The sequence below is a fragment of the Engystomops pustulosus genome, chromosome 1 (assembly GCF_040894005.1).
Source record: "Engystomops pustulosus chromosome 1, aEngPut4.maternal, whole genome shotgun sequence".
Taxonomy (NCBI): Eukaryota; Metazoa; Chordata; class Amphibia; order Anura; family Leptodactylidae; genus Engystomops; species Engystomops pustulosus.
In genome coordinates, this window is record NC_092411.1 from 133,782,408 (window position 1) to 133,808,465 (window position 26,058).

A 26,058-nucleotide genomic window follows, 5' to 3' on the forward strand; every position below is an offset into this window, starting at 1 on the left:
ATTTATTGGGAGGTCCATGCATCAAACCACAGTTTTGATTTTCCTGCTATGTTCCTTGAAAGTTGAAAATTGAACAAATGGACATATTCTTTCAAAAGTTTAGAGAAGATAATACAAAGCTGAGAAGTTGGTGTAGGATTATCTCTGGCTAAACATAGTTTCTGGATACAGATGGATCTCATACTGGACTTATACAGTACTTACTTGCCATGTCAATTTCTGCTGATACTCTCAATGGTCCTGCGTAACCCAAAATAAGTTGTACGTAATGCACACTTTACATTACTGCTACTTACATTACACTTTATTATTACTACTGTGCTATTATTCAATTAAATGCAAGTTGAAAAAAAAAGTTTAGAGAAGGGTACCTCAAAGGCACCTACACTTTCTCCAGACATGAGCAGCACAGCGGATATAATGGATCAAGTCCAGTGGTGGGTGCATGCCTTCAACAAAACCCGATCCAACGGTTTAGAAGGTCAGATATAAAAAAAAATGCAATGAGGCAGCACTCCGGTTAGTATAAAGGTGATCTTTATTCACCCACGGCAAAATAAGGTGCAACATTTCAGCTCATCTATAGAGCCATTATCAATCATATTATTAATAATAGAGGGATGCCATGCCTTGGCAGACAATTAGTCAACTTGTTCATAGTATGACACTTTGACAAAAAAATAGTTTGATATGAAGACATCACCATTGTATGTGTATATCAGACTGCAATAAGGACAAAATTATGAATGTAGCAGCAGTTTCTATATCCAAATTCTAGCTGAATGACTACTCTTATCCTTCATTAAGGCAATCTTAAATAAAGCTGTCTGCACTATGGCATATGTTTTCAGCATACGACTACCACACGCCGGCGCCCACCATCAGGACGCTGGCGTCTTTACTATTTTCTGTGTCCCGAATGAATATAAATTATCATTCTATTTAGTCTCATCCTCTACGGTTCTCCTGACGATCCCTACTATCAGGGGCGAAAGGCGTAGAGGTGGAGAGGTGAGAAGATAGGACATATGTTGAATGTAGCACACTAGGACTTCTATAAGAACAGGGAGATGGGTTAAACAACTACGGAGGTTACTCTTTTATCAACTAAGTTCATAAGACAACTGGAGTAATCTCTATATGCTGTAAATAAACCTGCCAATTGGCCACTGAGCTAACGTGCACCATATATATTCCGTATATATGTATGGTGCGCTCTCTGAGCTGCAATAAGTCCTTTTTATTATTACCTGTGACAGTGTGTCACTATTCTCTAACCTCTGCACACACTGATGCACACATTGCATCATATACCTGTGACCTCTTCCCTATTTTTTGTGTGACTTTGTTTTCAGCATATAGCAAGAGGGATCATCTTAAATCCAGATACTCAATTTTGCACAAAGCAGCTAAACTGTGGCCACTCTTCAAAGAGCTATTAAGCAGCCAAAACCCAAACAACAATGGCAATTACACCAACCAATGCTAAAATTAAGGGTTAAATTTAAGTAGGAAATCCGGACAGGTATGGAACCCAATTTTCCATTAAAAGGGGCTGTCCAGAGTTTATAAAAATGTATAAGTGGCTTGGGGTGGACAGGGCTGTAAAAGAAAGAAAAAAAAAGTGCGCACCTGTTGTCCTGCACTGCAGACTTTCTGTGCCGTTCACTGTACCAAGGCTTCCGTGGTAGCCAGCATTAGGCATCTTAAGTGCCAATACTTGGCACCCTTACTGTAGTAACCCCTATGTCTGTCTAGCCTGTGCATATATGTTATTGTCACTAGTGTATTTCGTACCATGCTTCCTCCAAAATAATACAGTGCTTATATTAATGTTTGCTCCTAAAGATGCACTAGGTCTCATTTTCGGGGCATGTCTTATTTTTCCATGAACATTGTTGAACAAAAAAAAAAAAATCTATTAATATCATGTAGTGTCATTACATACATCAGCATAACCAGCAAAACTCTGAATTCCATCAATAATTTATTGTGACTCTATTTACATGTACAAGAATCTAAAGTCAATTTACTAATTCCAGAATTTGCGAACATTTTACGGTATGTGGTATTTTTTATTTAAAAGACCATCATGTCAGCAACTTCTCTAACAGCCTTACAATTCTCCAAACTCTAAATTTCCTGCTGAATTTCATGTGACCCCATTTCTTTGAGAATTATTGGCCCCAATCTCTTATGTTTAGCAATAACACTTTCCTTAAATCAGCCCTTCTTCTTCAGGTAGCTGCTTGTAGCGTAAGTGATATTATCCCATGAATTCTTCATCCATGTCACAACCTCTTGGAATATGTAAATTATCTAATGCTATGTATTTATATTTTTATGGCTTTATATTTCTAAGCTTGAAAAAAATTGTACTTTTTTGGGAAATTATTTTTGGGAAAACAGGGTATTATAATCATTTCCTTTATGTAATGTAATCATGGTCTACCCGTATTGTGCTGTATTGCAATATCATGTAACTATGTTTGTATACAACTAAAGAACTATTATATAGTTTTGAGTTGTTTTTTTTAAAACAGTCTGCCCCCAGGCAACCAATTTTTATAAAAATGACAAAAAAAAAAAACTTGACTTTTTTGGTGTGCTTTTATTTTTTGCTAACGCAACATAAATAAAGAAATCACATAGATTACATTTACAGCAAATAAGAGCCATTAAGAGGAATCAGTAAGCTCCGTGGTCACATATAAACTAAACAAATAGTCTTTTAAGTAAAATGCTCTGCTTCATATAAACGTCTTCCTTAATAATATCTTTGGGCAAAAATCTTGGTCACAACGATAGTTCACAAAAATACTACTTCTTTTTTTTTTTTTTAATGAAGAATTATATACAGTCTGGCCACAGATTTTCTCAAGAATGCCAGGCTTATGATGAAGGAGAATTTATTGGGGACTCATCACACTCCTCTTAAGGCATAAGGGGTTTGCAATTTTCTATTGTGACATTTTAAATTTTTCCAATAATGTAACTATTTTTTTGGTAGATTTTAATTATATTATTGTGAGGTAAATTATATCAACTTTCTGGAGAGAAATTTGAAAAAAAGAAATATTGTTATTGGCTTTTTGCATGATAAATTTTGCAGTGTTCACCATGTGGAATAAATAAGAAGATATCTTTATTCTCCAGTTTAATACAATTAAGGATATAGCAAATATTTATATAATAAATCACTTTTACAAAAATATATATATGTTTTTTGAAGAACAGGTTGTGGTCTTATTATTAGTTCCATTTTTAATACACATGACCATTGCTTTTATGATGGTGGATGTATAAGAAAAATGCTAAATCTTGCACCGTTGTACAAAAAAAACAAACAAATGTTCACTGTAGTGGACAAATAACATATGGCAGGGTTGTCATGGGTTTTTTTTGCATGCAAAAATGCATTTTCGTTCGGGAAATTGATTTAATATTTTTAAACCTGGGGATTTTTAATTTTCTTATACTTTATTAAAAATTTTTGCACATAGGTTAGACCACTGTAAAAACACAGAGCCCCCTTAGTGACCGCTGTAAAAAATGATGTTGATGGTAACTAAGGAGTTAAGGCCCACTGCGGTGGTATCACCTATAAAATCTACTTTGACTCTATGGCTTTACACAAGTAATATGTATTCAACTTCAACCTCTCCCTTCCTCAGAATGCTCCATCTGCTGTGATTGATGTCCCTGCAGCTCTCCTTAAAGGGGTTATCCGGGCTGGGGAGGGCTATTTAAACATAATAAACATGTACTTACCTCCTCCGGTGCTGCCGATGTCCCGCGCCGCAGCCCGTCTTCTCCGTGCGCCGGTTTCAGTACAAGGGCGCACAGGGAGCTTCCGGCCGTCCGGAAGCTCCCATGCGCACCATCTCCCAGCGCTTACAACGCTGAGAGATAGGGACGGATGGGAGGAGCCGTCCACAACGTGGACCGGAAGCTCCCTGTGCGCGGCTTCCGTGCCCCTGTTTGTTTAAAGGGGCACGGATCGAAGTGACCGCGGCGCGGGACATCGGCGGCGCCGGAGGAGGCAAGTCCATGTTTATTATGTTTAACTATCCCTCCCCAGCCCGGCCATAAAAACATTTTTAAACCCGGATAGCCCCTTTAAGAACACAAGCACCTCAGTCAAAGCAAATGAGGCCTTCTAAAGATTTTTCTAATTGATGCCACCACACTGGGCCATAAAGAGGAACATAATCAGAATGGTTTTAATATGCTTTATAAGGTGTTCATAATGGTTTCTTAGATACAAGAGAACCTGTCATGCAAATTAACTCATCCAAAATAAAGACCAAATAAAATGATTAATAATTACTTGCATTGCCCTGCCTCCTTGTTCCTGATTGACAGGTCTAAAAGCTATGATATTCTGCTGTACGAAACACAGATGTTACATCATTGGTAACTTAAAGACAAATGACCAGAATTACATCATATAAGGTCCTGTTACATTTTCAATGCCTACCTCATGTATGTATTTGATCACATGAAATAACAGCATGCCTCCATGGAGGATGGGGAGAAGTAGACGTCCATGGAGGCTACTGTGATTTCATGTGACCAGATGCATATGTGGGCTAGACATTGCAAATGTCACAAGACCTTAGATGACAACATCCTGGTCACATTACTTTAAGTATCCAATGAGGTAAGAGAGCTTTTTCTCAACGTTCACATGAACGTGTGCCTGTCTGGCTGTAGCTGGGTAGGAGCATTTCGGGCTTGCAGGAGAGGAGGAGAGTTGAGTGCCGCTATCTTTTTTGCAACCACGGCACAACAGTGAAAACTTGTTGTGCTCACTGTATCGAGCCTGGGAGCCACAGACATCTATGGGGGATATATATCCAGCAGGCAGGATATATGTCCCCCATACGTTTTTGTGTATGCGCCCTTAGACCTGTCAATCAGGAACAAGGAAATATGGCAAAGAAAGTAAAAATTCACATAAGATTTTTGTGACACTGCAGCCATGGATATAAAAGGTTTAGGCATAAGGGCAATAGTTTTTAATTATAGTTGTTAATGAAGACTTTATTCTGGGTGGGTTCATTTGAATGACAGTTTCTTTTTAAGGCAAACCTGTCAGCAGAAATTAAACCGTGTGATGAATGTGTGGTTCTCTACCATCTTGTACTTACATTTGAGCAAGTTGCTTTAATGCAACATATTCACACATGATAAAGATATATAATAAGCTTACCTCTGTTCCAGTTTTACAGACACTTGTTGTAATATCTGCACTGCCTGCTTGTGATATTCCAGTTGTGCTTGTACGAGAGCTGAGAGTTGACTCACTTGTTCAATCTATGAAAAACAGATCAGTCAGTTATTGATCAGCTTGGGTATAGGATGCAAAAACAAGCTCATTTCCTGGAGACACTGGGGCAAATTTACTTACCCGGTCCATTCGCGTTCCAGCGGCGGCTTCTCCGCTCTGGATTCGGGTCCGGCCGGGATTTAATAAGGTAGTTCTTCCGCCGTCCACCAGGTGGCGCTGCTGCGCTGAAAGTAAACTCATCGCGCCGGAATGCACCGAGCTGGACCAGGTGAAGGTAAGCGGTCCTTATGCGACACATTTTCGGGTTTTAAATGCGGCGGTTTTTCCGAATACGTCGGGTTTTCGTTCGGCCACGCCCCCCGATTTCCGTCGCGCGCATGCCAGCGCCGATGCGCCACAATCCGATCGCGTGCGCCAAAATCCCGGGGCAATTTAAGTACAAGCGGCGCAAAACGGAAATATTCGGGTAACACGTCGGGAAAACGCGAATCGGGCCCTTAATAAATGACCCCCATTGTCTGGTAAAATTTATGTCCAGAAGTAAAACCGAGAAAAAAAAATAGATTTTTTTGACAGATTCAACTATACTGTTCATTTATTACAAAAGATAAAGGGGCACATTTACTTACCCGGTCCAGTCACGATCCAGCGGCGGGTTCTCCGACGCTGATTCGGGTTCTGCCGGGATTCACTAAGGTCCGTGCGCCGATATTCACCAGGTGTCGCTGCTGCGCCGAGGTCCGCCGAAGTTCACCTGCTTTTTTCTGGTGTATGTGAGTGCTTGATCTTGCGACACAAATGGCTTTTTAAATTCTGCGGTTTTTCCGAATCCTTCGGGTTGTCCGGTGGCCACGCCCCCGATTTCTGTCGCGCGAAAGTCGGCGCGATTGCGCCAAAAATCAATCACGTGCGCCACAATCCCTTGAAATACAGCGCAGACCGGAAATATTCGGGAAAAACCCGACGGATTCGCGGCTGCGGACCCTTAGTAAATGTGCCCCAAAATGTTTCAATTGCCTCCTGTCCAATCCCAGTTACACAAAAAACAACTTCTATTTTATCATAAAAATTGGGAAAATATGTGGGACTAGTAAGTTCTGTGGTAACAAAACAACACTTTAATTCTATAAGGCAGTTCTTCCTAAACATATTTCATTACTCAAAACCACTTAACAGAAAGTCCTAGGTAAAAAACCAACTTAATAGAATAAACCTATGACCATTATATTTTATTTAAAGGAAACCCTCAGCAGATTTTCCGGTTATGAACTATTCACACTATTAGTTACTACCCGGCAGTGTGGTTAGAACACTATGTTCACTAGGATGTCTAGTCCTGTAGAGGACTTATAAAATTAACTTTATCTTTATAAAATTAACTTTAACTTTATGTTAATGAAGCCCAAGTTCTATGGTGGGGCGTCACCAGCACCATTCCAGAAACACTTGGGATTCATTGACATGAACAAGAAGAGCAACATTGTTGCAGATCTATTAATCTTGGTGTCATCAGGTTTTCACAGTTTAACCTTTTGACATGTCTTCTTATAGTTTCCCATTCAGTTTTTTATTATAAAAATTCACAGCACATATCTTTATTCAATTATTTATAAATAAGGAGCACCTTGGGAGCACATTCAAAGCAAAAAGTCACAAGGAGCATCTTTTCTCTTCTATAAATTCTCCCTCACTCCAACTCCCTAATTAATTTCGCTTCAGCAAGTAACTGTATGCCTCAGCTAACGTCTCTATCAGCTCTTTACTCCTCCCTGCCTCATTGACGTTGGTGAAGAAAACACATGTTCCTTTTGACTCTGTGAGCCTGTTGGAAAGGTGCCAGCTAATTTTTTTTTTTAATTGATTTAATAAAGATAAGAGCTATGAATTTTTAAAAATATTAAAATAAAATTATAAAAAATACAACAAAAAATAAATGTTTAATGGGAAACAGTGCAAAGACTTCTGTGAGAACCTGTCTTTAGATTTAATGAAGATACACTACAGTGTGGTAAGCTGTCATCTGGTAAACCTAAAATGCACTGGACTAATCACAGTGGATGATGCTGGATGAATAATTTTGGGGATCTACAGATTTTGTAGTCTAAATTTATAAGATAACATTGGTTAGTTTATTTTGTGCCACAATCTGCTACAGTATAATATGCCAACCACATTATGGTACAAAATGTATGGGCAACATAAGCCTTACTAAGATTTCAACCCTAGATTTACCAAGAGGACGGAGTGTATCATTAAATCTGATGTACAGTGTGCCGGTTGGGGGAATATTAAGATTCAAAGACAGCTTCGGCAACTCGGCAAAGTACACAAGTCGCAGAAAAATAGGATATGGTCTACTGTAGCTGCCAAAGAGTCCACAGGAAGAAATGGATGTACATAAAATGTAAACATTTATTGAGAAAACTTCCATAAAATCTTGGCACATATGGTAACACAACACGGGATAGGCTAAAGACAAATTGGCCGATCGGTCTCTCACTTACCCATGGTGTTACCACAGGTACCTGTCAGGCTTAGAGGTTGTGGATCCTCTGAACCACTGCGGACGATGGCACAAGCCACTACCTGGGACCGGAGTCTAAGTGGCACCCGGTTTTCACCAGAGTTCGCCGCAAAGCGGGTTGGACTTGCTGCGGCGTGGTACCACCAGGTCGTTCCACAGGCGTGACTTGTCCGCAGTGGCAGCCAAGGTCGAGGTACAGAATCGGCAGGCAATCTCGTAGTCGGGGTCGGGCAGGAGGTCAGGACGGGCAGCACAGGTTCGTAGTCAGAGTCGTAGCAACAGGTCAGGACAGGCGGCAAAGGAGCGTAGTCAGAAACGGAACTGGGGTCACAACAGGAAATCTCAAGAACAGCACAAGGCATCAAAATACAGCTTTCTCTAGGGCGCAAGGCACAAAGATCCGGCAAGGGTAACAGGAAGAGGCAGGGTTAAATAATTAAAGGGAAAAGGCCAGCGCCAATTAGTGGCGCGCTGGCCCTTTAAATTTACAGAACTTGCCGCGCGCGCCCTAGCTGTCGGGGACGCGCGCGCACAGCCGAAGGGGACGAGGAAGCTGCGGACGGAGCCGACGCCGGAGGGGCAGGAGCCGGGACCCGTGAGTAGCGCATGCGGTGCGCTGGCGGGGGACCGACGGCACGGGTGAGCCCGCGATCCGTGACGGGGATCGCGGGACCACCCGAGACAGTACCCCCCCCCCTTCGGCCTCCCCCTCTTTCTGGGCTGGAGGAATCTCTGCAGGAGATCCTGGTCCAGGATATTATCCTCGGGCTCCCAGGATCTCTCCTCAGGCCCGAACCCCTTCCAGTCAACCAAGAAGAACCGCTTACCTCTTACAGTCTTAGCATCAAGGATCTCCTTTACCTCATAGATGTCAGAGGAGTCGGCCACTGGAGCAGGAGGAGACAGCTGTCGGGAGAAGCGGTTCAAGATGACAGGCTTGAGCAGGGATACATGGAAGGAGTTCGGGATGCGCATGGTAGGAGGAAGGCGCAGCTTATATGAGACTGGATTGATGCGATGCATCACCTCGAAGGGACCCAGGAAACGAGGACCGAGCTTGTAGCCAGGAATTTTAAGCCGGACGTATCTGGAGGACAGCCAAACCTTGTCACCAGGAGAGAAGACGGGGGAAGGTCTGCGTCTTTTATCGGCTTGAATCTTAGTTTGCGTCGAAGCCTGTAATAAGGAAAGGCGGGTCTGCTCCCAGATGGTTTTTAAGTCCTGTACCAACTCCTCAACAGCAGGAACATCAGAAGCCACGGGTAGAGGTAGAGGCGGGCGAGGATGGAGTCCATAGTTGACAAAAAATGGAGCGGAACCCGCTGATGCAGAGTCCAAGGAGTTATAGGAGAACTCCGCCCAAGGCAACAATTGGGACCAATCGTCCTGACGGGCAGAAACAAAGTGGCGTAGATAGCAGCCCAAAGTCTGGTTAACTCTCTCCACCTGCCCGTTCGACTGGGGATGATAGGCAGAAGAGAAGTCCAACTTCACCTGTAGTTGGTTACAGAGAGAACGCCAAAATTTCGAGACAAACTGTACTCCACGGTCAGAGACTATGTGTCGTGGAAGTCCATGGAGTCGGAAGATGTGGTGAAAGAACTGTTCGGCGAGACATGGAGCAGCTGGCAAACCTGGCAGAGGAATAAAATGGGCCATCTTAGAGAACCGGTATTGCCTGAAGAAGATGGTAGATCCGTGATGAAATCCATAGCAATATGAGTCCATGGACAGCTGGGTATTGGCAACGGCAGAAGAAGACCAGCAGGCTTAAGACGTGAAGGCTTATTCCGAGCACAGGAAGTACAGGCACCCACAAAATCCCGGACATCTCTTGCCAGGTCTGGCCACCAGTAGAATCGGGTAATGAGGGCGATAGAACGCTGCACCCCAGGATGCCCAGCCACACGGGAGCAATGTCCCCAAGACAGAATTCTCCTCCGTAGCGCAGGTCGTACGTATGTCTTGCCAGGAGGTAATAGACGAAGATCCACTGGCGCGGCCAGTACAAGTCGGTCAGGAGAGATAACATGACGAGGAACCGGTTCTTCCCCAACGACATCCGAAGCACGAGAAAGGGCGTCTGCCTTGATGTTCTTCTCGGCCGGACGAAAATGAATGAGAAAATCGAACCGGGCGAAGAAGAGTGACCAACGAGCTTGGCGTGGGTTGAGTCGCTGAGCAGTCTGGAGATAGAGGAGGTTTTTGTGGTCTGTATAGATGCTGACCGGAAACCGAGCTCCCTCCAGGAGATAACGCCACTCTTCTAGGGCAAGCTTGATCGCCAATAATTCTCGATCTCCAATCCCGTAATTCCTCTCCGCGGAGGAAAAAGACTTGGAGAAGAATCCACAGGTGACTGTGCGGCCTTTGGGACCCTTCTGCGTGAGCACTGCTCCGGCCCCTACAGAGGAGGCATCCACTTCCAGATGAAAAGGCTTTTCAACGTCGGGACGCACCAGGACTGGAGCCGAGGCAAACAAAGATTTTAAGTTCTTAAAGGCCCCCTCAGCTGCCGAAGGCCAGAGTCGGGGATTGGCACCCTTCTTGGTAAGTGCCACAATTGGAGACACCAGAGAGGAAAAACGTGGACTGAACTGGCGGCAATAATTCGCAAAGCCCAGAAATCGCTGTATAGCGCGCAGTCCCACTGGGCGAGGCCACTGAAGAACCGCCGACAGCTTGGCAGGAACCATACGAAGGCCTTTGTCCGAGATGACATAGCCGAGAAATGGAATACTCTGCTGATGGAACAGACACTTTTCCAGCTTGGCATAGAGACGATTGGTCCTTAATCGACTGAGTACTTGCCGTACTTGGACTTGGTGGGTCTCAAGGTCCGGAGAAAACACGAGGATATCGTCCAGATAGACCACCACACAGACATAAAGCAAGTCTCTAAAGATGTCATTCACGAACTCCTGAAAGACGGCTGGTGCATTACAGAGTCCGAACGGCATCACCAGATATTCGAAGTGTCCATCTCGGGTATTAAAAGCGGTCTTCCATTCATCCCCTTGGCGGATATGAATGAGGTTGTAAGCCCCACGAAGATCCAACTTGGAGAAGATCTTGGCTCCACGAAGGCGGTCAAACAACTCAGTGACCAATGGCAACGGATAACGGTTCTTAACCGTGATTTTGTTAAGACCGCGATAGTCTATGCATGGTCGGAGTGACCCGTCCTTTTTGGTCACAAAGAAAAAACCTGCACCAGCCGGGGAGGAAGACTTGCGTATAAATCCCCTCTGCAGATTTTCTCGGATATAGTCCGACATGGCTGAGGTCTCTGGTACAGAAAGCGGATACACACGACCCCGTGGGGGAGAAGTGCCCGGCAACAGATCCACAGGACAATTGTAGGGACGGTGAGGTGGCAACGTCTCAGCTTGCTTCTTTGAGAAGACATCACGAAAGTCCTTATAACATGCCGGAAGACCCTCCAGGGCCTTAAGGGACACAGAAGAGACCAGAACTGGCACAGGACGAGGCAAATCCACACAACGAGATTGGCAGTCGGGTCCCCACCGAAGGATCTCCCCCGTCTTCCAGTCAAGAACGGGTGCATGGAACTGCAACCAAGGTAGACCCAACAGGATGGAGGATGTGGAACGTGGAAGCACATAAAAGGACAGGTTCTCCTTGTGCAGCACACCGACTTGCATAGACAGTGGCTTGGTGCGGTAGTGGACCGGGTCAGAAAGGATTTGTCCACTGACAGAGGAGATGACCAACGGCCTTTCAAGTCGGACCACAGGAAGGTGATGCCGGGAGACCAAGGCAGCATCCACGAAGTTCCCCGCGGAGCCTGAGTCCAAGAAGGCAGAGACCTGGATCTGGGTGCCGGTGCCCACGCTGAGAAGCACCGGTATCATCAAACGGGGAGAAGCTCTGCTCACACCTAGGGACGCTTCTCCCAAGAACCCTAGGTGCCGGCGTTTCCCGAAGGTTGGGGACGGATTGGGCAAGACCCCAGGAAGTGTCCAGGACTGGCACAGTAGAAGCAGAGGTTTCCCTGACGCCTTCTGATACGCTCCTGGGGAGAGAGTCTGAGCCTGTCCACCTCCATAGGCTCCTCCACGGGTGGTACATCAGGGGACTGGAGCGGTCTTTGAAAAGCTGGAGCAAGGCGAGGAAATCGTCGTGGGCGAACTTGCGGTTGCTCTAGGCGTAATTCCTCAGCACGTTCTCTAAATCGCACATCAATCCGGGTGGCTAAGGTGATAAGACCACCCAGGGTAGATGGCAGATCCCGAGCGGCCAGAGCGTCTTTAATATGAGGGGCAAGTCCCTTCTTAAAGGTTGCGGACAGGGCCGCATCGTTCCAGGAGAGTTCCGTGGCCAAGGTACGGAACTGGACCGCATATTCTCCCACGGATGAGCCCCCCTGGCGGAGATTCAACAGCGCAGTCTCGGCAGAAGAGGCCCGTGCAGGTTCCTCAAAAACGGACCGGAACTCCGCCAGAAATGCAGTGAGATTGTCTGTGACCGGGTCGTCTCTGTCCCAGAGAGGAGTAGCCCAGGCCAGGGCCTGACCAGAGAGAAGGCTGACGATGAAGGCCACCTTGGAACGTTCCGTGGAGAATTGAGACGGCATCAACTCAAAATGCAGGGAGCACTGGGTTATGAAGCCCCTGCAAGACTTGGGATCACCATCATACTTCCCGGGCATAGACAGCCGTAGCCTCGGTTCAGCGGCGGGAAGAGAAGCCGGGATAGCGGGAGCCACTGGAGCGGCCTCAGGAACCTGTTGTTGCTGCTGGGTGGCAAGCAGCTGCTGCAGCATGGCGGTAACCTGTTCCAGCTGTTGGCGTTGAGCGACAATCTCTCGGGATTGTTGACCCACGATGGCAGCCAGAGTCGGCCGAGTAGGAAGCGGCACCTCAGCGGGATCCATGGCCGGATCTTACTGTCAGGCTTAGAGGTTGTGGATCCTCTGAACCACTGCGGAAGATGGCACAAGCCACTACCTGGGACCGGAGTCTAAGTGGCACCCGGTTTTCACCAGAGCCCGCCGCAAAGCGGGTTGGACTTGCTGCGGCGTGGTACCACCAGGTCGTTCCACAGGCGTGACTTGTCCGCAGTGGCAGCCAAGGTCGAGGTACAGAATCGTCAGGCAATCTCGTAGTCGGGGTCAGGCAGGAGGTCAGGACGGGCAGCACAGGTTCGTAGTCAGAGTCGTAGCAACAGGTCAGGACAGGCGGCAAAGGAGCGTAGTCAGAAACGGAACTGGGGTCACAACAGGAAATCTCAAGAACAGCACAAGGCATCAAAATACAGCTTTCTCTAGGGCGCAAGGCACAAAGATCCGGCAAGGGTAACAGGAAGAGGCAGGGTTAAATAATTAAAGGGAAAAGGCCAGCGCCAATTAGTGGCGCGCTGGCCCTTTAAATTTACAGAACTTGGCGCGCGCGCGCCCTAGCTGTCGGGGACGCGCGCGCACAGCCGAAGGGGACGAGGAAGCTGCGGACGGAGCCGACGCCGGAGGGGCAGGAGCCGGGACCCGTGAGTAGCGCATGCGGTGCGCTGGCGGGGGACCGACGGCACGGGTGAGCCCGCGATCCGTGACGGGGATCGCGGGACCACCCGTGACAGTACCTACATTTTATGAAAGTTTTCTCAATAAATCTTGAAATTTTATACATCCATTTTTTTCCTGTGGACTCTTTGGTAGATGGGTCATAACATGTTCTTTGTGAATATTAAGATTGGTTATTCCCTCCATTGTACTGTACTCTGTTTGCTTGAAAATCTATGTCAATTACATTATCTTTTAATATTACATGTACATTTTGTTCAGTGTTTGTTAGCTTTAATATATGTCAAAGAAAAAGAAAGGATTTTTTGTGCAATTAGTCAATGCTGACACACCAGGAAAAATGCTCAACACAAAGATCTGTTCTGGAAATTGTGACAGCTGTAAACTAGGACTCACATTCTGAAAAACTGGCACATTCAGAATTTCTTAGTACCTTAACAAAAGGCTATGCCAACACATTTAAGTATAATTTGCACAATGGAAGCATGGGGGCATTTTGCAGAACTTATCTGCAAATTTTAATTTTGGTATTGTATGACAGATATGTCAGAAATTGTGACAAAGCATAGTGTTCATGCAGTCACATTAAGCTGAACTACTGAATCAAAGTCTTCTGCTACTGGATTGTAAGATATACACAAATTTAATATCCCAGGTATTAACCCCTTAATGACCGCCCTATCTGCTTTTTATGGAGGTCATTAAGGGTACTTCTTCAGAAGAAGATTTCGGTACAATGGGTTGTGCCGGTGTCGGGCTGTGAGTTTAACGCCTTACACGCCGCAGTCAAGCATGACGGCGGCATGTAAGTATGTCTGCCGTGGATTGGATCCACAGCCCCCGGTGAGCTTACTGGGGGATGCGATACGTCCTGCCGCAGCCAAGGGGGCCGGCAAGTGCAGTGTATGGCTTTGAACAAGCGATCGGATGAAAACTTGTTCAAGCCCAAGTATGGAATATGCAAAAAAATAATAATAATAAAAAAAGTAACAGTCATTTTATAATAATAATTCAAAAAATAACTAAAAGTTCCATAATCTCCCCAGTTAAACACAATGCAAATAAAGTAAAGTATATAAATAGCGTACATATTTAGTATCACCGCATCCATATTAAACTGGACAATAAATCTAAATCAATATTGAACCCGGAATCGGTAAAAGATGTATTAAAAAAAAACAAAAAAATTTCCCGTAATATACAATTTTTCATCAAACACCATCACAAAAAATGTTCTAAAAAGTAATCAAAAAAAGTTATGCACTTTAAAATAATACGATTGAAAAGAACAAGTCTTTTCACAAAAAAAATAAGCCCTCAGCCAAATTTGACAACAAAAAATATCACTGACCCCCTGAAGTAGCGTGGGCGAAACGCACGTTGGGGAGTCTGAGAGGCAGCCATAGATGGCGTAAAATGGGTAGGACACTTGTCTGTTGTTTGTGAATCTCTTAATTTGGGGCACACTCCATGCTCACTTTTGACAAGCATGACAATGGTAATGATAGTAAACAATTCGATAGTAAAAAAGAGAGGAGAGATCGGGGGCACTATTGAGAAAATTCCTATGTCTTCGTGATCCAGAGTCGGTAAAGAGTTCAAACCGTAAGACTTGAGGTTTTTGGCGTGGTGCTCTAACTATAACAGATGAAGCGCTATGAAGCGCTAACCTGTGCACGAAACGATTCGTCCCTGAACGAAATAACGCATCCCTTTGCACAACCCTCCCCTGCTGTGTACGCCATGTTTTAATATGGATCAATAAAGAAACAGAAGTTTTACAAAAGGCGGTGAGTGCCAACTTTTTCTTCTCTTCTACGAAGTTCTTGTAGTAAACAATTCGATGTGTGAACCATACAATTGAGCAATATACCCTGCAATGCAGTCATATGGTTTTTGTCTCATCGTACTATTCGTTTGGATTTCCTCTGTAAAAAATACACCAATGATTTTATGATAATACAACTATGTGTTGTCTTGTGTAATAAATAAAGGTTGATATTTATTTCTTTTACAAAAGAACGTTGTAACTCCATTTTTTGTGGTAGTATATTAATCATGGTGGAGTAGTTCTATATTCTGAATATGGTATATAGGAATTTAAAAAATATCACCAGTATCACCGTAAATGTAGGGAACCAGAGAATAAAGAGAAAATAAAATTTTTACGTTACGGTGAGCGGGTGGGGGGAGGGTGGCGTAAGTGTTTAAAATCAAAAATTTTGCTTGTGTCCGACTTGAAATAGTTAATAAAATCTCATGAATAAGCTAAGGGAAGGAGGTCGGTGCACATCGGGATAACTATGGAAGGGGAATACAATTTTATTATTTTACCTAGTATTGTAGAGTCATTATAGGGGGATTGTATATAATTATTATGGGGGAGGGTGTATATAGCTAGAATGGAAGGGTGTATATAGCTATAATGGGAGTTTGTATATAGTTAGTTATTATAGGGAGGCTGTATATAGTTATTATATGGCGGCTGTATATAGTTATTATATGGGGCTGTACATAGTGTGGGGTTTTGGGGGTAACTTAGCATCAAAGGTAGAAGCTTCTGGACCTTACAGACGACTTTTGTGGTGCTGAGCGCCAAAACAATAATGAAGGAGCTTGTAGCAATCCAACAGAAACGGCTTTATTCAGCTTTAAAACTATTACAAGAACGAAAATAACTAACAGCTTAGCCTCTACATAGGGCACTACCCCACTTCTTGAACCCTAGCTACCTTCTAGGTTCAAGGAATACTGCTGGGGTTCCTGCTTAGCACTCTGGCTCTCAGTGAGTTCAACCAAACAATGTCCTCTCCCTCTGGAGTTGGCCAGGGATGGGAGTGGTAAAGGTCCTTTTCAACCCTGGGTGTGGGTCGCTCTCCAGCGCCCCCTAGGTTCACACTCTTACAATAGTTATTATTATTGGGCTGTATATAGTCATTACAGGGGGCTGTGTATAGTTACTGCTTGGAGCTATATATATTTATGCAGCTCCCCTAGCAATCACTATATGCAGCTCCACCAGCAAATCACTATATGCAGCTCCACCAGCAAATCACTATATGCAGCTCCACCAGCAAATCACTATATGCAGCTCCACCAGCAAATCACTATATGCAGCTCCACCAGCAAATCACTATATGCAGCTCCACCAGCAAATCACTATATGCAGCTCCACCAGCAAATCACTATATGCAGCTCCACCAGCAATCACTATATGCAGCTCCACCAGTTAATGCTGGGGATGGGCTGTATATATTTAATCCTGGGGGCTGTTTAAAGGTAATGCTGGGATGTGCATATATTTATTGATGTGGACTGTATAAAGTGATTACTTGGATGTATATAGTGAATACTGTGAGCTGTACAGAGTGATTGCTGGGGGAGCTGTACAGAGTGATTGCTGGGGGAGCTGTACAGAGTGATTGCTGGGGGAGCTGTACAGAGTGATTGCTGGGGGAGCTGTACAGAGTGATTGCTGGGGGAGCTGTACAGAGTGATTGCTGGGGGAGCTGTACAGAGTGATTGCTGGGGGAGCTGTACAGAGTGATTGCTGGGGGAGCTGTACAGAGTGATTGCTGGGGGAGCTGTACAGAGTGATTGCTGGGGGAGCTGTACAGAGTGATTGCTGGGAGAGCTGTACAGAGTGATTGCTGGGGGAGCTGTACAGAGTGATTGCTTGGGGAGCTGTACAGAGTGATTGCTTGGGGAGCTGTACAGAGTGATTGCTTGGGGAGCTGCATATAGTGATTGCTGAGGGAGCTGTATAGAGTGAATACTGGGCACTATAAATACTGTAAATAATGATTACTGGGGCCGAGGGCCATTCAGTTGATAGATGACTTTGGCTCCTACTCTGGGCTCCTTATCAACTAGACCAAGTCATACTTAATGTACCTATCACCTAAGAGGGATGATGGCCCCCAATGCATCTCAAATCTTTAAGTCTCCACTAAATTTAAGTACTTGGGCATAATTCTGACCGAAGAACCGGCTAGAGCTCTGACCATGAATGTAGACCCTCTCATACCATTGTTTAGGGATAAATTTAAGGTTTGGTCTGGTCTTCCTCTATCTGTCCCCGGTAGAATAAACCTGGTCAAGATGGTGGTTCTCCCTAAATGCCTCTATGTGCTACAGCATGTATATGTCCCCATCCCTCAATCCTTTTTAAGTTTATATGGGGCCAGTCCAGATCCAAACTCCAGCTGGCAAAACTGCAGCACCCTAAGATACACGCCGGGATGGCACTGCCAAACATCTTTGTAGACTATTTAGCAGGTCAGCTAAAGTTTTTGGGTCCCTGGTTTGACACCGAGATTACTGATCCTACTGAGCAACATCTAGCCTCCTACTTAAATCTCCAGTCCCTATGGGAAGTACTTGAGGGCTCTACTTCATACGAGGGAAAACTCCTACCTGTACATCACGCTGCGCGCAAAGTGTGGCAGGCAGCAAAAAAGATGACCCCGCCTGAAGGAGTTATGGCTCAGACCCCATTATGGGGAAATAATATACTAACACACCTTGTAGAATTGAATGAGAGTCACTTCTGGTCGGGTATAGGGGTTAAGACCCTAGAGAATTTATATATTAATGATGCTTTGGTCACCTTCGATTACTTGCGGGAAAGGTGCGATATTCCCCACAGACAATTCTATAGGTATCTCCAGATCCGCCATGCCCTGTTTGCACAGTTCCCAGGCCCTGATCTACATGTCACCAAATACCCTCTAATTGGGGTGATACGATCCCAGGGCCCTGCAGGCCTTATTTCTTTAATTTATTCACACCTGATCAATGCTAAAGCATCCTCCACTCCCCTGAAAGCTTTAGAGAAGTGGAAATCCTTAATGCCCACTCTAGATGAAGAACAGATGGAAGAGCTTTGTCAGTCACACCTCTTTGTATCACCTGCTATAAATAATAGAATGATACAATTGCATATTATCCACCAGAGTTACCCGACTCCTCTAAGGTTATTTAAAATGAAGCGAATTCCCTCATTGTCAGATTGTCATAGGTGTAGGCTGACTTTCATCATATGATATGGGATTGTCCGACTCTACAAAGATACTGGAAGGAGGTCCTAACTTTGCTTTCGACGGTGCTGGAAAAGCCCATACCCCACACTCTAGTTTCATGTCTATTTGGCATACTGGATGAGGAAGTCTGGACGCATCATGAAAGGGTGTTCTTGAGGGAAACCTTGTTTTTAGCTAGGAAAGCCACTGTATTACGGTGGATGGATCCCAGACCCCCCACGTGTAATATGTGAAAAGGTCTGGTGAACACAATAGTGCCCTATGAAAAGGTGATATATAAACACAGGAAATGTCCTGCAAAATTTCATAAAGTGTGGGATAGATGGTGTGAATCCTCCATCACTACGCAGTAGCCTGGGGACATGGCAACAGATGCTGGGAACAGGGTTTGACAGGGGAGGGTTGTATAATTGTATAGTTTAAGATAAGGGTTGAAGGATCATTCAGCACAAATCCCCCAAGATGTGTCCACTCAGATATTTCACCGAGAAACTGGGTCTTCTCAACTGTCTTTCATGTTTAACTGACTGGAATATGCATATATATGTTATTAGCAGCAAGTTGTTAGGAAGTTTCACTGTGCTGTTTTCTCTGTAACAGATATAAATCACAATCAATCAATAGCATTGTTACATGTAATTGTATGTCGTATGGCAATTATGTAATTGTATGTAATTGTATGTCGTACGGCAATTATATTTGTACACACCTACTTGCTGTAACAAATGTATGACACTTTTTTTGTAACCGATGATTGTGAATTTTAATAAAATTGAGTTAAAAAATAATAATAATGATTACTGGGGTGGATGAATATAGTGATTGCTGGAAAGCAGTATATAGCAATTGCTGTTCCCTGTCTGGACTACATTCAATGGGGGCCCCCACCAGATTTTGTTCCCAGTGATCCCCACCAACCTTAATGTGGCCCTGATTCTAGCTTATGCCAGAAATTATGACATAAACCCAATAGTCACCTTTACTATTCTGTTGCAGGTTCGACAGCTACAATGCTACAGTTTTTTATTTAGCCCATGTGAACATACCCTAAACTGCCACTGTTATATGTGTGCAACATAATTCTATAATGGGAAGGGAAACTCATTCAATAGAAAGGCACGCTATATTGAGAGCAGCAGTTAAAGAGAAAAAAATCTCATTTTAATATGGGCTATTATAGGGGTGGTTTCTGAGTATACGTAATCTCTGTACTTTTGTATGTTCCTTTTCTTCTATTAAAAACAAAGATATAAATGTATACCTATTTTCTAAAAGACCAAATCTATTTCTAATAAGTCATAGCTCCATTTTTGCAATGCATAGACTTTGATAAACAATAGCTTGTGTTTTTCCTATAGATATTTTCCCTGTGATCAATCCTATTATTGACAGCTGTGCAGTGAGCTGCTAAATGTAAGCAGAGTAAGTTCTGAAAAACAAAATGAATTCAAAATATCTCAATGAGCAATTTTATCTTAAAAAGACAATTTGTATGTGGTAGTCTCTCTCTTGATGAGGCTTAAAAAAATAGTGTAATCAAGACTGTATTCAACCATCAGTAATGTAATGGAGTGCCTACAGGCAGGGCCGGATTAAGGATGGTGGGGGCCCCTGGGCGCAAACTGGTGGGGGCCCTTCCAACAATGTTTTTGGAAGTATATAGCCTGCCAGCCCCCTGTAGCATATAGCCTGCCAGCCCCCTGTAGTATATAACCTGCCAGCCCCCTGTAATATATAGCCTGCCAGCCCCTGTAGTATATAGCCTGCAGCCCCTTGTAGTATACAGCCACCAGCATCCTGTAGTATACAGCCACCAGCCCCCTGTAGAATTTAGCCGCCAGTCCCCTGTAGAATTTAGCCGCCAGTCCCCTGTAGAAAATGGCCACAAAATAATAAATTTCATACTTCCCTCACCTTCCCTTCCAGTGATCCCACAACGTTGCAGGCTCCTCCTCGCTCTTCAGACAGCCGCCGGCCACTGAAGACACAGCTGCCATAGCTGCGAGAGATCACGATGCATTGTTTTGGCAGCAGCATGTAGTGATCGGACGCCGACAGCGTAACATCATTTCTCGCCGCGGGCATCCTGCTGCCGCCAAAACAGTGCATCGGCGAACTCCCCCAGCAATGGCAGCTGTGTCTCACTGACATAGCTGACATCCTAGACTCCTATGTGTGATGCGGGCGGCCACAGGCCGCTGCGCGTCGCACACAGAGACAGTCAGCGACTCCGCTGAGTTGAGTCGCTGACTGTCGGAAACTGGTGGGGGCCCCTTAAAAAGTGAAAGTGGTGGGGGCCCGGGGCTAGTGCCCCAGGAGCCCCTCCTTTAATCCGGCCCTGCCTACAGGTAAAACTTAACCTTAACATATTCAAATCCCAATTACAGTTTCTAAACACATAGAAAAGTATGGATTGCAAACATACATATGTAATGTAAATATTAAGAAAGAAGCCCCATTGGTGCGCTTTTACAATCTGATCTAACTACATTAAGTTAACTACGTACAGTTTACCACTTAATACCATGGAGCATTGGCAGTAAAATCCCTTCATTCTTAGGGCTCATTCACATGGCCGTCTGCGGGGACGTACATGCCTCCATAGACGACAATAGCGGCACGGCACATGCTTGAGAATGTCTTGATTGAAGAGACGAAACGTCGCATCGATAAGGTGGAATAAAATCACATGATCACAATTTTACGGAGTGCTGCTTCACTGCTATTGCTTTCTGGATGAACGGGTCAGTGTCGGACCCTTTCTTGAAGACCTGCACCCAAACTTTTTCTCCTATACACAGTGCTGCTCCTTTGCCTCCCGTTGGCAGTAAAATCCCTTCATTCTTAGGGCTCATTCACATGGTCGTCTGCGGGGACGTACATGCGGCCGCAAGTACATCCGGGCCGCACAACGCAAAAAGCATTCTCTATCTTTTGGCGTGTGTGGGCCGTGCGCCGCTATTCTCTATGGAGGGAGGAGGGGTCACCTCCTCCTCCTCTCCAGCACGGCGGCCATACCACGTGAGAATGTACCCTTAAAGCGTATTGAGAGTAAAGCTCAGAAATTAGTGGCATACCGCATATAGTTATTGCAGCTCGACTGCACCTTTAACAAGCTCTATTACAAGGTATTTATTTATGTAATAAAGATATAATATTATGGCCCAAAGTTGTATACCTCTCTTGCAAAAAAGTTCTGGTAGACTGGCTTTTTAGGGAAAAGCTATTTTTCTGAGTTGTCAACTTTACGTAAAATAAGTGTTATACAAACAATAATTTCTTACATCCATCTCCAAAAGGTTAAACATGCTGGATTCTGCAATTTCTTTAGACTCATCAAACTTCTCAAGCGCCTGACGAATCTCATCGTCTGTGATTTTTCCTTGCCTTTTCTTCTTGTAATCAAAGTCCAGACGCCTGCCCTCCAGCTTTTTCAAGTGGTGCTGAAAAAGAATATCATTAGATTTATTTAAATTTTATTTAAACAGTATCAGTAACAGACAGATGCCAGCAAACATGCGACCCATGGGATTCTATGGTGTACAAGCCTTAAGGTGATTGTGAAAGCAGTTTTGTCCCAAGTCAATACATCTTTATACAGTCTCATATATTAAGAAGGACCTTCTGTGGTCTTAACAAAGCACATATGATTAAACTATGTTGGCTTTATAAAAAAAATAATAATTTGTTATGTAGTAGGAATTATAAAACACAAGTGAACATAAAAGGACTAAAAGTCTAATCTAAGGTAGGCATATTAACAGAAACTATAATAGTAATTGTACTTCTGGTAACTGCATTAGACTGATTTTGATACCTGTTCGAGTCACAACACCGAAGCCAGTAACTTAACCACTGCTTGCCTGCCTACTTTAGAATACTGTGTACAAGGTATCAATCTCATCTTCTCTCTCATGTCTGTCCATCACCATGCTCTTGAATTCCAGAAAAGGTGACATGAACTCCACAAACACTTACGATGTACAATGGTTTTCAAACCTCCCATCATTCATCTTCCGTTGTGCTTCAATAACAGAATTATATTACATCAAACTGCTTCCCACAATTTATGTGATCTAGTGATTTGATTGGCCCTAAATGTAATTGTCTCCTTTTTAATGGTTGCTATGATTTAAAGGAAAATATCAATGTGAAGCCACGCAATTCATTGTGTAACTTTGACAAGTTGACAGAACTCACTATTTAAAGGTGTATCCATAAGTGTGATGAGTGATCATTTTCTGTAACTATCAACTTGTTAAGTAATACTGCTGTATATAATAAGCAACAATGGAATCCATTAATAGCAGCTATCATTTTACTGAATATTATAAATACATGACATTCAGTTACTTTGTCAATGGGGTTCGATAACACATGGCAGCAGAAATTTATAGAAAGTGTGTTCAAAAGCCTTCAAGTTCAATGTTGCTATTATACTTGCTGTACCTGGATTTCCTTTAAATCTTTGTCATGCAGATTTTGAAGTGGGTCTATGAAGTTTTGCTTCACATCAATGTCTAATGAGTCCTTGATGTCAGAAAGTTCTCTCATAGCTTCTCCAAGATCCACAAGCGCTGGACCTGGTAATAATACATGAAAGTTAATAAAGTAAATTGAGTGATAAAATAGATAACATTAATTTTAGAGTACCAAATAATTTCTTAATCCTACTACACCAATGATAAAAGGGATGTACAGTACTTTTTTGTACCATAAATAGCCCCCAAATGAAGGTAATTAGTTAACATAATAAAGTGTACTAACCTATTATTTTCTTCAACAAATGAAATTTCATTAAGTCTCTGGCCCTGTTATGAAGTGAGTTGGCCATGACTGCATCAGTAGTCATGTGAAAACATTCAGTTCAGAGAATATAGATACCTGAACAGCCCCTTTAAGTACAATTTGAATTAAAAAAAAAGCAAACAAAAAAACTAGATATTAAAAAACCTAATGCAATGATTTAACAAATATCTACTCTGGTCACATGACTATAAGTGCTGACTGCTGAGAAGAATGATGTAATCCAAGATCCTTTTCCCATTTATATTTGCAACATCTACCTCATGTATTTATCTGATCTCATGAAATCACAGCTTGCTTCCATGGACTACTATTCCTCCCCATGCCTCTATGGAGGCATCATGTGAATTCATGTGATCAGATTCATACATGGGGTAAATGTTGCAAATTTAACAAGACCTTAATGTCATGTGACCAGGGAGATGTCATCTAAGCTCCCAATGACGTAACAGAGTTCTCTCTCTCAACGTTCTATACAGCAGCATTTCCTAGCAGGGAGAACTGTGAATCACAAACAAGGAGGCAGGGCAGTGCAAGTAAACGTTACAATGCAGGACTCAGTGTGATGGACTCACCTCAGGTGATTTGCATAAGTTTACAAACTGATTTTTTTAAACATTTTTTTTTTACATTGCAGCCATGGAAAGGAACCATCCAGGGATAAGGGAAACACTTTTTAATCAAGTTTTTAAGCAAGTAAAGGGTGGGTTAATTTAAATGGCAGGTTATCTTTAAATGTTGAAAATGAGAGATTTTACCATTTCTCAAAAATATAATTACTACTTACTTTAAGTAATTTTTGCCCCTGTGCCAACTATTTTGAGATGTGTTGCTGCCAAAGTTCAAAATCTTCTTTAATAAAATAGTAAAATATAGTGCTTTATATTTATGATATGTGTTCTATAAAATTTGAGGTTTTCAAACAATTGCATTCTGCTTGTTTATATTTACATTATGTGAAGTGTGCTAATTTATATTTTTGTTGAGCTTATGCATATATACAAAGCTATTAGTGTAGACCTGTAAATTTGTTAAGCTTCCATTGCTATAGTGAATTGTATTGTGTAGAATCAATTCATGGGTGGTGTATTGGCAAGTATCATATATCACATGATTGCCAATACAACTCAGCTATTTCTTTTATGCTCTTTCCACTCTCTTATATCCGCCGCCGAGCTGATGCCGGCTCAGCTCTGGATCGGAGCCAAACCGGCATTGGGATACATGGGGTGCCGGCTGTAACTAACAGCCGACACCCCAAGGTAACACCCGTGGTTGTAGTGGGCTCCGATTGAGAGTGTTTAACCTGTTAACCACTGCCTTCTAGAGGGTCTTTTCCCCATGATCGCCCCCCCCCCCCTTGTGGGGCGCCGATCATTGCTATGGCAGCCCTGGACCCCAGAGCTGCCTGCTAGCAGTGCCTGAAAGATGGTGTCGATGACATCATCTTAAAGACGCAGTGTCAGCCTATGCACTTGTACTCCAGAATGATACCGTTGCAAAGTACAATATGTTCATCAAAAAAAAAAAAAAAAATCAACCAGCTCCGTAGCTAAAAAGGTAAAAATGTCTTGGAAGACGGCAATGCAAAAATTATAGATTTGTCCCCCCACATATTGGGGTTTTATTTGGCAAATTTAGTATAACGTAAGAAAAAATATTCATGGTATCCCCTTAATCGTATTGACCCATATAATAAAGATAACATGATGATAATATTATTGATTAATACAATATGCTCGTTCACTGATCAGTATTTATATTTCTTGGTTGCGTGGATATTTAGTTATGACTCGTTAGGATTTTATTATACTTTGCTGTGTCACAACTACATGCCAAAACTTTTTTGGTACTGCACATGGAGTGTTTTGTGGGTTGGTGGGCGTGGCCGGCAACCGGTTAGCAGCTCCATTTAAGCTGCAGTTATTGTAAAAAGGCACACTTGGGGCACGTAAGGTTATCCCCTGAGGAAGCCTGTACACCAGGCGATACGCGTGGGGCCTTTCCATCCCCGCTCAAGCACACTCACCGGCCACTTTATTAGTTACACCATGCTAGTAACGGGTTGGACCCCCTTTTGCCTTCAGAACTGCCTCAATTCTTCGTGACATAGATTCAACAAGGTGCTGGAAGCATTCCTCAGAGATTTTGGTCCATATTGACATGATGGCATCACACAGTTGCCGCAGATTTGTCGGCTGCACATCCATGATGCGAATCTCCCGTTCCACCACATCCCAAAGATGCTCTATTGGATTGAGATCTGGTGACTGTGGAGGCCATTTGAGTACAGTGAACTCATTGTCATGTTCAAGAAACCAGTCTGAGATGATTCCAGCTTTATGACATGGCGCATTATCCTGTTGAAAGTAGCCATCAGATGTTGGGTACATTGTGGTCATAAAGGGATGCACATGGTCAGCAACAATACTCAGGTAGGCTGTGGCGTTGCAACGATGCTCAATTGGTACCAAGGGGCCCAAAGAGTGCCAAGAAAATATTCCCCACACCATGACACCACCACCACCAGCCTGAACCGTTGATACAAGGCAGGATGGAGCCATGCTTTCATGTTGTTGAGGCCAAATTCTGACCCTACCATCCGAATGTCACAGCCGAAATCGAGACTCTTCAGACCAGGCAACGTTTTTCCCGTTTTTCGTTTTTTCTTCTACTGTCCAATTTCTATGAGCTTGTGAAAATTGTAGCCTCAGTTTCCTGTTCTTAGCTGAAAGGAGTGGCACCTGGTGTGGTCTTCTGCTACTGTAGCCCATCTGCCTCAAAGTTCGACGTACTGTGCGTTCAGAGATGCTCTTCTGCCTACCTTGGTTGTAACGGGTGGCGATTTGAGTCA

General features: G+C 43.6%; 1 protein-coding gene across 1 annotated transcript in view; it reads right to left on the reverse strand.

The window, feature by feature from the left end:
* SH3GL2 (SH3 domain containing GRB2 like 2, endophilin A1) overlaps positions 1–26,058 on the reverse strand; it is a 103,104-nt gene that overhangs the window by 10,078 nt on the left and 66,968 nt on the right. Inside the window, exons 5-7 of the mRNA XM_072154080.1 lie at positions 22,848–22,981; positions 21,683–21,841; positions 5,216–5,319 (exon numbers count right to left, since the gene is read on the reverse strand). Of these exons, the coding sequence (XP_072010181.1) occupies positions 5,216–5,319; positions 21,683–21,841; positions 22,848–22,981 (397 nt within the window). The remainder of the gene's footprint in view (positions 1–5,215; positions 5,320–21,682; positions 21,842–22,847; positions 22,982–26,058) is intronic.